Source organism: Lygodium microphyllum, chromosome 16 (assembly GCF_053477565.2).
Source record: "Lygodium microphyllum isolate KBCC chromosome 16, Lygodium_microphyllum_v1.1.10, whole genome shotgun sequence".
Lineage (NCBI taxonomy): Eukaryota > Viridiplantae > Streptophyta > Polypodiopsida > Schizaeales > Lygodiaceae > Lygodium > Lygodium microphyllum.
Window position 1 is genome coordinate 108916495 of NC_141150.1, and position 12701 is coordinate 108929195.

Sequence of the window (12701 nt, forward strand, 5' to 3'; positions counted from 1 at the left end):
GTTGTGCATCTAGTCAATGTTGTTGCTATTCTACTATTCTAGGAGTAAGATGTTGCTAGACGCTTTGATTTAAAGAGTTGGTGTTGTGGTAAACACCTTGCTAAAGAAGAGGTTGAAAGAAGGTCTCAAAGGCTCAACTATTCCTTGGCCTTCATACAAAGAAGTTGCTGTCATCGATAGCATTATTGTGAGATCATGTTTGTATCATTATTTGAGATTGCAATTGTGTAGCTCTTCCTCGAAGGGGAGAGCTTGACTAGTTTTCCATATCCCATGAGCATTGTGTACTATCCTTAATAGTGACAGTGGGGAGGGTAGACAAGATGTTGCATGCAATGGGAAGGGACATTTGTAATGGAAACCTTATGGACTCCAATCCTCTTCTTCTTCTCTATTATGTGTAAACGGTCTTTTTTAGGTACATCTTTTCACTAGGTATTCTAAGTTGCCTAGCGCCATAGTGGAGGTGTTGGCCCACTAGAGCATATACATTGTGCTATAGAGAGACCTAGCCAATACCTTGCACGTACACTGGGACATCTCCTAAACTAAATCGAAACACATGTAACTCACACTACAAGGATCCCTCTAGAATTGAGGATTACTTAAAAAGGGTTTAGGGTTCAAGGCCTGCTCTCCTACTCTCTTCCTCTCTCTCAATCGCATGCACTCTTACTCTCTATTGCATATGCTCTTGTCTAGCTCTCTTGCTTCACCCTTGCTTTCTCAACATGGTAGATCAAGGAGCCCACTTAGCCAGGGATATCGCCTATTTTTCATGCAAGTACCATTTGATGACCTAGCATATGTAGGCTATTTCTAACTCTATGCAAGCACCATTAGGATATCCACAATAAAAAGCAATCCCATGTTTTTTAAATAAAATAAACCAAGTGAATTGCAACTTCTGACATCTAGAAGCTCTTTAAAATAATATGTGTAGTTTTCCAAAGGAAAAATTGAGTCATTTGGTAGTTTAGGCTAGACCCTCATGTAGCTCGATGGTGACCGTAGTGTGGTGTGGGTAGGTTTTGCCATTTTCCTTCACAAAAATCATATGGTAGTTTTCTAAAAGCCCTCATGTGGCTCAATGGTGACACTAGTGTGCTGTAAACCCCAAATAGGTCAACACTAACAGCTCCCTCTCAAAAGTGGAGACCCCTCATATCACTCCTTAGTGACCTTGGTATGGGGTAAACCTCAAATGGGACATCATCAAGCATAATAGGCTCCTCCTAGAAGTGCAAAGCCCTCATATTGTTGGGTGGTAACCCTTGTTTGGAATGAATCCTAAATGGACCACCATTAAGCGAGAGAGGCCTCTTCTAGAAGTGGAGAGGCCTCATATTACTAGGCAGTGATCCTTGTGTGGGTGGTGACCCTAATGTGATACAAATCCAGATAGCACTAAGCAAGAGAGACCTCCCCTAGTGTAGAGCCCTCATATTGCTAGGTGGTGATCCTGGTGGTTTAAGCTATTTGTTTAGCTTGGAGATTTTTTTTTGCTAATTGCTTAATTTTTATATTAGAAACACAAAACAAGATGAAGTCCAAGCTAGTGTTTGAGGATGATGTAGAGGAGAACCTCACTAAAAAGCTCTTTATGTTCCTCTACAATGCTCATGCTCCTACATTTGCCAATATGTTGAATGCATTGTTTCCTATTGAGAATGTACTGCACTCTTGTAGGATTGTGTTGGCTAAGCACATGGAGGAATATACCCTATACGCTAGCTATTGTAAAAATGAAACACTAAATACTAAACCCTCAACCCTCTCACTTGTTACCTTAGCAAACAACATATCAACGATGCAAATGATTAATATTTCTAATGTTTTAGCTTTAAAAATGTTTATATTTATATATGAGATTAAAATTGTGAAAATTTGAAAAAATAGAATCATATTTTATCAAAGAAAAGTGATCAAAACTGTGAACTAATTACTAAGAGCAATACAAATAAGAACCACTGGATTGTTTTAAATTAGATTGTTATTTGAAATAAAATCTTTAGCTTCTTTATAATTGTAACTATTTTCATGGGAAGTGAGATAATAATAATTGTCTGATATGCCATATCCAGTCTCTCAGATCACAATTGACTTGAGGATATCAAAGAAGTCTTTGTAACCCTTTGTGATTGTAAGATCGTACTTTGTACTATGCTTCTGTACCCTTGACTTACATTGCTTTGACTAGACGGATAAGTTATACCTTACCCCCCCTTTCTTAGTATCCCATAATGCTTCAAAAACTAAGGATTGTGATTATGAATAATATGCTTTGCATAAGAAAAGAGATTAAGTTAATTAAGAGCTAAACAATAACTTCAACAACTCCTTACCATATAGTGTATAAAATTATTGTTTTTGAAATTATCAAGCACCTTCTTGAAGATTGGGAGATCTTTATTGGATTAAAATATCTTATCACAATACAATAACATTATTTCCAATACCTCCCAAACTTCAATCTTCTAGTCATTGCTCCTCCATCATTCCCATGGTCTTTGATTGCATTGTGTAGTGATTTCCATTGGTTATATTGGACGAAACAAAAACCTTCTTTCAAGTTCTTTTTTTGGAGCTTGACATGTAATATTATATCCAATGCCTCCCAAACTTTAGTCTTCTAGTCCTTGCTCTTCCATCATCCCATGCTCTTTGATTGCATTGTGTAGCACTTTCCATTGGGTATACTTGATGCGAGAAGAATATGTTTTGGAGTTCTTTTTCCCGAGCTTGCTATGAAAGCCCAAAAACCTTTTGACCTTAACTCCACCTATTAAGGATTTTCTACAACACTATTCTCACTCTTGGATCTCTAAGGATCTTCCTCAATCACAACATTGCCCCCATGGAGATCAATATCTGTCATGACCTTTTCAATAGTTGTGATGGCATCATCCCTAACTATTTGGGGTTAGAATATGCACATGTGAGTGTGTGATAATGGGATACCTAGAATGACTTGAAAGTTTGTATCTTTAATATCTACCAAACATGTTATTTTAACTAGCATCATTGTACTCCTTGGTCGGGGCCATGTAGTAAATGTAAGAACTTTAGTATCTCTAAATATGTAGTCGTGTGCCACTTCACTTCATATTGTCCAAACCCTTCAATGCTTAGTTTCTCTCCTACTTGTTGAGCCTTTATCACCTTGGGTATAGAAGTTCGTTGAAATACCTGATTTTTTGCCTTACACTTATGCATGAAGGCTTTTCTCCCTATTCATAGGATCAATATGGTGTGAGATTTATGGCTTAAAAGCATGGTATTAAGGCTTGAAAGCATGACAATGATGATCTCATGCAAATTTTTTAGAAGATCTTTGCTCCTTGAAGCTTGTCAAAAAGCTCGTCAATCTTGGGGATTGGATATTTGTTTTTTACTGTCACTGCCATGGTAGCATATGCAAAGAGGAAGGGTACCATCCTTCTTTTGAAATAGAAGTGGGGCTCTCCATGGTGAATTACTTGGCATAATATATCCTCAATCTAATAGCTACTTAAGCTATTCCTTTAATTTGATGGCTTCGAGGATTGACATTGGATAAGACTACTTTGCCATACGTCCAACTCCTATGACAAGTTTAATCTCATGGTCTAATTCCCTTTTAGGAGGAAGCTCTATTAAATTTGCTTAGAAGATATTGGCATATTCCTTCATCCAAGAAGGTTTCTCTTCTACTTCTTTATTTTGCTCAATCCTGGCATGACTATGACTCCTACACTACATTCGAATTCAATGAGTGTCACTTGGTTGGCATGTAATCCGGTCTTCTATACAAAGACAAAGCACATTGAGGTGCGCTATCACTTCATTAGAAGTGGGGCTCTCCATGGTGAATTACTTGACATAATGTATCCTCAATCCCAAGATTACAACCTCATTTGGGGAGGGGGGGAGGGAAGGGGATTGTTTCGGGAAACAAAACATGGCACTACCTCTGAATAGGTCATGGAATGGGTACTATGGTTGCAATACGCTTCTCCTGGGAGTGGACATATTGTGCGGCTTGACTCATAGATATGCTTTTTATGGAGAGAAAGCTCGAAGCACTTAGCAAAGGGCTCAACACAGATGGCTACGTGCATGGTAGAAAATAGAACCAAGCAAATACGTGTTTAAAAAAAGTGACAACATGGATGGTGAGTCCAATTTAATAGAAGACACCACCAGGGGAAATAAAATGGGGGTATCTTGCATTTAGAGTGGGATACATCCCAATAACTTGGATAGAGTAAGTATTGAGTACTTTGCATTAACATGGGAAATTTATTTGCTTGTTTTGATGGGCTAAAATAGCCAATTTTAGGCCCTGCTAGGACATGAAGCATTGCATCGCCAATGATTTTTGGAACTCATGCTTTCTTCTCCAAAATAAAAAATCTCTCAAAAGACCATAAATGCGATGAGAAAACCTTGCGGCTAGCAATGAAAAAGGTATATGTTGATAACATCACTCATTAATTTGAAATGTGCAAAATGAAACAAGCATGCATATACACACACACATGCACACATACGCATGCACATACATAAACATAATGTCACTTATTGATTATAAAAGTGCAAAATGAAGCAAACACACATCCACCCTCCCTCCCTGCCCCCCCCAAAAAAAAAAAACCAATTTAGCATATATATATTTTTTTCAATGGAAATGGTACATGTTTTTATAATGTGATAAGTGTAAAGTCCGCTTCAAGACCAAATGGTATTATACCTTTGAAAGCCGTTTAACAAAAAATTTATAGCCTTCATCCAAAATTGTGGAAATGGTTTAGGATATTAAACAAAAGGGGGGGAAAGTTTACAAAATGTGGACTTTTCCAAGGAGTCTAACCTTGGGTAAATTAAGCATTTCGCCTAATTAACATGGCAGTCTTTTAGATTTTTATGTGTAAGGGAAACAAAATATTGATTTCCCATCTCTTGAGCTTAGGTGTTCTTTTGATGTAATGCCCGCTAACACAAGGTTTCGAGGACCTCTGCCATCTCAGTCTTGAAGAGGTTTTGGAACTTAGCCTCTTTGACCTCCGTTTGCAATCTTTTTTCTTGATGAGTCATTAACCGGCCCCATTCCTTCATCCGAGCCTTCATGATTTTTCTTCTTCTTTTGAACTTTGTTGAGGTCTTGCATTATCTTGGTGGAAGGAGGTCCCTGGTGGTCAGGGCATCTACTTTAATGACATGAGAATGGGCATTGACCTCTGCATCTCAATCTTCTTATTTGCTACATCAATACTCCCACCTTACTCTCCTTGGCCTCACCTGCAGCAAGTGAAATAGGCACCCAAATTAAGTTTCCTTTGACCAAATAACCACCGCTTAGTCAATTAGACATAGAATGGTAAACCTTTTCTGATGAGACCAATTCACAAGAAATTATGTGGGCTTAAAACATAATGACCAAGGCTTCATAATTGTTAGCTGTGGTTCATTCAGTAAAAAAAATATGGCTCAGGAAACCAGACACCCTTGAATTACTTGTAGCACACTGGCCACTTTTCCACAGCATTGGAGCTACTTGTACCTGTGCATATAGTGTCTGAAAATATGTGAATATGGAGAAGCTGTAAAAACTTAATAGCAATCTCTATTCATTGACATAAGTTTGTATCTACTGTCAATGCTGTGCAACTCACTTGAAAAATGGTGACTAACACTTTTTTCTAGAGTTGTCTAGAGATCTTGGCAAACATCACCAATACTTACCTCTACTTTAGCTTGGATTCCTTTGACAAAGTTCAATCAGAAGGTTTATAATACCATGACTAGTAGTTAGCAATAGTTTCAGAGGATAAATTATAAACTGGACTCCAACTTTCCAACTCAAGTTGAACAATTCAGAAATACCTTATGAGACTTTCTTGATACACTTCCAAACATATGCAGCAAGCCAAGCCAAAGCCAGCATGATGCTATAAGGTTTTCTACAAGTACAACAATTTGCTTCTCATATGATAACTTGTTCTGCTCTATCATCCTCCTTTCATGCATCTTCTTTTAGACTGCAGTGATCTGCTCTTCACCGCCGCACAACTACAAAATAGAAGCACACAAATTACAACACAAATAAGTAAGCAAAATAAGTGTAACTTATTTTCTGAGAGTTCAAGAAATAACCAGTCCTTTCCAGCTCCTACTTCAGCCAAGATAATTAGTAGGAGTGCTTGAAGACCACCAAAAGACATGAAAGCCTGATGTTCCACCAGACAAACTGTAAAATAAAATTTCGAAATAAGTATAAGCTCGCTCTTTGTAAACTGGAGAAATTAACACTACGTTTACACTAATTAATTATAATAACCCTACCTGCTTAAGGCACTTTGTTATTTCCAGTTGCTCAGATGTCTCAGTATACTCTTTGGCACTTGCCTAACAAATGACTGCCGCTTCTGCAGACCTCCCGAAAACAAACTCCATCTGCGGAATGTGTCCTCCATCCTTCAGCTTTACTCTCATTTGCTGTAAAAGGCCACTCAGAGGCTTATGTTGTGGATGGTCTAGATCACCCACCATAAAAGAATGCACTACATTACTATTCTCAATCCAACATTCGCCAGGCTTCTTCTGTGCATGTCCTTTCTGTCTGTAGCTATCCAGCTCAGTTGCACAATCAGACATCCCAGTATTAGCATAAATATTTGACATCAACACATATGCAGAAGCCTTGGAAGGCTGCAGTTGCAGTGCATGATCAAATGCTAGGAACCCAAGTTCCAGATTGCCATGCTTGCGACATGCACCCAATAAACACAACCACATGGCAAGATCAGGCTTCATGGGCATTTGGGACAAGATTTCTGTCACCCTGGCAAAATCACCTGCATTTCCAAGGAGATCTACAATAGTAACATAATGCTCAATCCCTGGGGTAATACCAAAGTCCCTACTCATGGATTCAAAATAGTCAACACCTTTGTCCACAAGACAAGCATGACTGCAGGCAGACAGGAGTGCAAGAAATGTAACTCCATTAGGCCGTACACCTGCTGATAGCATTTTGTCAAAATTCTGGATAGTTGCCTGAAAATCACCTTCTTGGCTATAGCCAGAGATTAATGCACTCCATGAAACCACATCATGCTGTGGGACACTAACAAATACTGACTTAGCATCCGACATGCATGCACAACTCCCATAGGCATGAATCAATGCAGTCGTCAAAAGAAGACTCATTTCACGTCCTGTAGAAACAATATCAGTATGGATTAGCCTACACAGCTTTGCACTTCCAATCTCACTGCAGACGTGCACGATGCAGACAAGCATGGCATCATCCAAAATCACATCTTCTTCATACATTTGCCTATACAGATGTAATGCCTTCTGTACAAGTCCCTGCTCAATGTATGCTGATAGCATGCTTGTCCATGCCACCAGGTCTTGCAGTGAAAGCCTATGAAAGACTTTTTCTGCTTCCATGATACTTCCTGTTTTACCATACATGCACACAATGCTGCTACCAACAAAACGGTCACGATCAAAGCAGTGCATTTGTGCATCAGCATGCAATGCCTGGCCAATTTGTAAAGATATTGCTTTGATGGGTCGCCCTCCTGCAATAATAGCTGCCTCCTTATCAGCAAGCACCGTACATGCCTGTAGAGCCATCATGATAGACCTTGCATTGGGACGTACCCCTTCCTCATGCATTTGTTTGTACAATTGTAGAAGCCTCCTTTCACTGTTGTTTTCCAAATAAACCGATAGCATTGCATTCCATGCCACCACATCACACTCCAACAATCTAGCAAACACACTTTCAGCTAGTGCAATGCTACTGCACTTTCCATACAAATTCAGAAGCGTACTACCAACATAGACATGTGAATCAAATCCCTTCTTTCTGGCGTCAGCATGTAAAGCCTGACCTATTCTAAAAGAAGTTGCAATGGACAATTCCCCTTGTGAAACAAGCACTTCTTCCTCCTCTGCAATCTTACAGCATGCTTGCAAAACCATTGCAAAAGTCCATTCATTTGGTTGCACACTACCCTCAAACATTTGTTTGTACAATTGTAAAGCTACTTTAGCTTGGCCCCTTTCAACAAGTGCTGAAAGCAGCATAGTCCAGGAGACCACATTGTGTTCAGACAACTGAGTGAAAAGATTTAACGCTTGGTCAACATTACCACATTTACTGTACATTTTGACAAGACCATTCCCAATGAAGATGTTTGAATCAAGTCCCCTATCCTTCACGTTTTCATGTAGCTCCTCGCCCATCTTCAATGATCTTGGCTTGATTGACTGCCCTTCCACAAAAGAAGAATCTTCTTCTTCAGCAAGAAGACAGCAAGCTTGGAGGAGACTTACGTACGTTCGCTCATTTGGAGTCACTCCTTTCTTTTGCATTTCCTGGTACAGCTTCAAACAAGTTTCAGCTTTTCTCTGTTCTACATATGCTGCAAACATTGCATTCCAAGCCACAATGCTATGCTCAGACATCATATGGAAAACTCTCTCTGCATCAGCATTACTTCCACATTTGGCATACATAGTCAAAAGAGCAGTCCCAACAAATACGAATGAATCAAAGCCTCGCATTTGGATATCTGCATGTATTGCTTTGCCACACTCAAGGTCCCGGATGCTGCTGCAAGCCTTGAGTAGGTTCACAAAGGTATATTCATTGGGGTTCACACCCTCTTTTATCATAAGTTGATACATTCCCAGTGCTTGTTGACATTCTAGCCGCTCAGTGTATGCTGCAATGATAGATGTCCACGAAAACACAGTACGCTGTGCCAGTTTCTGGAACAACTCAAGGGCCTCCTTCAGGCCACCACATTTAGCCAGTGTACTGACCAAATAATCATCAAGGAAGGGGGTGAACCACAATGGATGCTGGGAGAAATAGTTGTACACTTGTTTAGCTGGACCAAGTGCTTGGCTCTTATTGATGGCTTTTAGAAGGGACCGAAGCATGTGTTCAGAAGGTGCAATGTCTGCGCGTAGAATGGCATCTGCAGCTTCCTCAAGCTGTCCCTCATTCAACAAGTTTGCAACACCATGTTCTTGTTCATCACAGGCAAAATGCTGCATCTCACTTTGCTCCTCGTGTAGGCCATGAACATGTCGGATGGCCTGACATCCATAACACGTAGAGCTGAATTGATGACACAGGGGTTCCCTTGTGCACCTGTAAGTGAGATCTGCATGTGCTTTATACTGCCTCAAATAGCTACTGAGGCATTTCTCCATCATGGTAGGGATACAGAAGCTTGATCAATTGCGCTTAGCAAGGTGAAATGACGTTTCACATGAACCCAACAATGTCTGACATCAGAAGAAGCAAATATGACAGCCATGTCTCACTTTTTCTGATGAATAAAGTTGAACCGATAACGCAGGAGTTCCCTCGTCCACCTATGGATGAGACCTGCATGTGCTTTATACTGCCTCACATGGCTACTGAGGCATTTCTTCATCGTGGCATGGATGTCCCGATAATGCGCTGCTTCAGAAAAAGCAAACATGGCAGCCATGTTTGCTTGCTTTTGGCTTGCTAAATCCTCGCCAATCATGTCGTACATGCTCTGATAAGGCCTGCTAATCGCCGATCATCTGCATCTTAAGTCACATACCTGTGGAGACCTTATCTGTGGTTTATCAATATGCAAGTTCATCGAGCACGAGAACGACGATGAAATGGTGTCATTGCGTTCGTCGAGACATGGACTCTGACTCGATGTAGACATACGGTAGCCTAGGAACTCCATAGCCTCCCTATTTGTGTCTTAAGTTCGCGATTCGTGCAAAAAATATTATTGAATTGATTGTCTTTGAACGTTTATTATCATAACTAGCTGGCCAGTCACGCCCGCTAATGCGGTTCATGCGATGTGAATCATTGTGAAGCTCGCGAGGTTACATCTTGATTCTTGCTCATTTCACATTTTTTTAGACAAAAGTTTTTTCTCAAAATAATTACTTTTCAAATATGTTTCCTTTATGAAACACAAACATTTGTAGGAGAATATTATTAGGGTTCATAGCATTCAAGTTGGAGTGGGTGCATTAACTCCTCCAAGCATCCAAGTTGGAGTGGGTGCCATTAGCTTTTTACACATAAAAAACCCCAATAATGGAGCTCTCTCTCTCTCTCTCTCTCTCTCTCTCTAGGTTGCATCTTAGTTCTCTCATTGAAGATGGCATAATGCACAGTTTTCTCCTTACACATGACATAGCCCATATATACACATCTCGTGGATTTATAAGCCTTGAGAGTTGTTGAGAGATGGGCATGTGAACCCTATGTATGCACAAAGGTAGATAAGGGTAGTTGGTATTGGAAGAGACAAAGAGTGGAGCATAACCTATGAGCATCAACTCTTCTTCTTCTTCTTCTTCTTCATTATTACATTACCCAACTACTAACAGGAAGTGAGAGCATTACACTAGGTTTCACTAACCATCATCTAACTATGGTTAGGTCCCGATTTATTAATGTTACACATATGTACAGTTGTATCCAATTGGTGTCGATCAGTCACACAGGCATAAAGAGATACGGGTGGAGCTCGATTTCTGACACTCCTCCTCAAGCTCAAACCATCTGTAACACTCCAAGTAGCTGCCTAAAATAGATGAACTTTTCTTTACCAAGTGATTTGGTAAAGATATCTGCTACCTAGTCTTCAGTCTTCACATGTATCAAGTCAATCTGCTCTGCTAGTACCATTTCTTTGATGAAATGGTAATGAACTTCAATGTGTTTAGATCTTGCATGGTAGACAGGATTGCTTGCAACCATCACAGTGCTCATATTATCACAATGCAGCTTCACTTTGCTATCCAAGTGTATCCCCAAGTCATTAAGTAACTTCAGAACCAAATAGCTTCACAAGCCGCTAAGGCCGCACCCCTGTACTCAGCTTCTGTACTAGATATTGCAACTGTAGGCTGTTTTTTACTTTGCCAATTGATCATGCTGCTGCCCAATCCAAATGCATATCTACTGGTTGACCTCCTGTCATAGGTACAACCAGCCCAATCAGCGTCAGTGTACCCTGTCAAGTCAAGGGATTTCCGATATGCATAAAACAACCTATAATTTGTCGTACCCTTTACATATCTCATGATTCTCCTGACTGTATCTAAATGCGGTTTGCGAGGCTTCTACATGAATTGATTAACTAGCCCCACAGCATAGCTCAAGTCAAGTTGAGTAATAGTCATGTAGATCAAGTTGCCCACCATCTGTCTATACATGGTAACATTCTCTATCTCAGTCCCAACATCAATCTGCAGCTTGACATTTTGGTCTAGGGGTGTATCCATAGCCTTACATTCAGCCATACCATACTTCTGTAATATGTCATAAGCCTACTACTTCTGCAATAACCATATGCCTTGAGGCATAGACACTACCTCAATTCCTAGAAATATTTTAGCTCACCAAAATCTTTGACTTTGAATTTAGCCTACAACAATGACTTTATTTCAGCAATCCCGCTCTTATAATCTCCAGTAATGATTAAATCATCAACATAGACAACCAGAAACACATAGCCATGATATGTCTTCTTCACAAATAAATTGTGATCTGCATCACCTAATCTAAATCCATGCTGCTATAAATAACTGCTAATTTGAGCATTCCAAGCTTTGGGTACATGTTTTAGCCCATATAATGCATTTTTCAGCTTGCATACATGTGTCGAAAAATTCGGATGCACATAGCCTTCAGGCTGCTCCATATAAACTTCTTCTTGTAAGTCACCATTTAGAAAGTCATTTTTTACATCCATTTGCCATAGCTTCCATCCTTTAGTTGCTCCCAATGCACTGATTGTTCTGACTGTTGCCATTTTAGCTATAGGGCTAAAGTCCCCTCATAGTCAAGGCCATACTGTTGTGCATACCCTTTTGTGACCAGCCTAGCCTTATAGCATTCCAATGGCCCATTCAACTTGCATTTAACCTTGTACACCCATTTTCAGCCAATGGGGACTTTAACTTCACGCAACTGAACCAAATCCCATGTTCCATTTTCAATCAAAACTGAATACTTTTCGTCCATGGCAGTACACTAGTTCTCATCTACAACTGCCTCATCAAGTTTAGTGGGTTCTTTGAAACCTGTCACCTTAGTCATATAGGCATAATGACAGATTGAATATCTAGTGTATATAAACCTGTCAATTGGTCTTCTAACCGTCTCAGATCTTCGCAATTGTGGCTCACTCTAAGTTTGTCTCTCATGAGGTGGTACATATCGATTCTGCCTTGAACCAGGCATCATAACAAAAGGAATCCCCAACTCACTATCCAAGCTATCACTGCAGGACAACTCATAACCTGCAGTAAGTGGACCTATTACATCCTTAAACATCTTTTCTTTTCCCTTATCCAATCTCCCTCTCACTGAGATGTCCATATTAGTGGACGTAGGAGTGCTATTTCGTAACCGTCTTGACCAAGGACTCACTATAGATGACACATTACCTATTCGAGACCACTCATAGATGTACTAACTACAAGGGTATTTTTAGCATTACTTGTGCTGGCCAATCCATCAGTAGGCATTGCAACTAGATTCCCATACCAAGAAGCCAACTCATCAAAGACAACATCCTTGTTTATCAACGTCTCATGAGTAGACAACACATAGCATTTATAAGCTTTCCTATCCTTTGCATAACCCAAAAACACGCTCTTGACAACCTTAGGATCCAATTTCT

General features: G+C 39.9%; 1 protein-coding gene across 1 annotated transcript; it reads right to left on the reverse strand.

Annotated features, from left to right (window-relative positions):
- Positions 1-4686: 4686 nt before the first annotated feature.
- Positions 4687-9765, reverse strand: LOC148023224 (putative pentatricopeptide repeat-containing protein At3g01580). Its single transcript, XM_087696240.1, has 4 exons — positions 6325-9765; positions 6136-6229; positions 5866-6051; positions 4687-5280 (listed from the first exon to the last, which is right to left on the reverse strand). The coding sequence occupies exon 1, from the start codon at positions 9220-9222 to the stop codon at positions 6388-6390; it is 2835 nt and encodes a 944-aa protein (XP_087552366.1). The 5' UTR covers positions 9223-9765; the 3' UTR covers positions 4687-5280; positions 5866-6051; positions 6136-6229; positions 6325-6387.
- Between the last annotated feature and the right edge of the window lie 2936 nt (positions 9766-12701).

Bases quoted from the DNA above. Each gene is read 5' to 3' on its own strand.
- LOC148023224 (XM_087696240.1), bottom strand. From the start codon at position 9,222: ATGATGGAGAAATGCCTCAGTAGCTATTTGAGGCAGTATAAAGCACAT.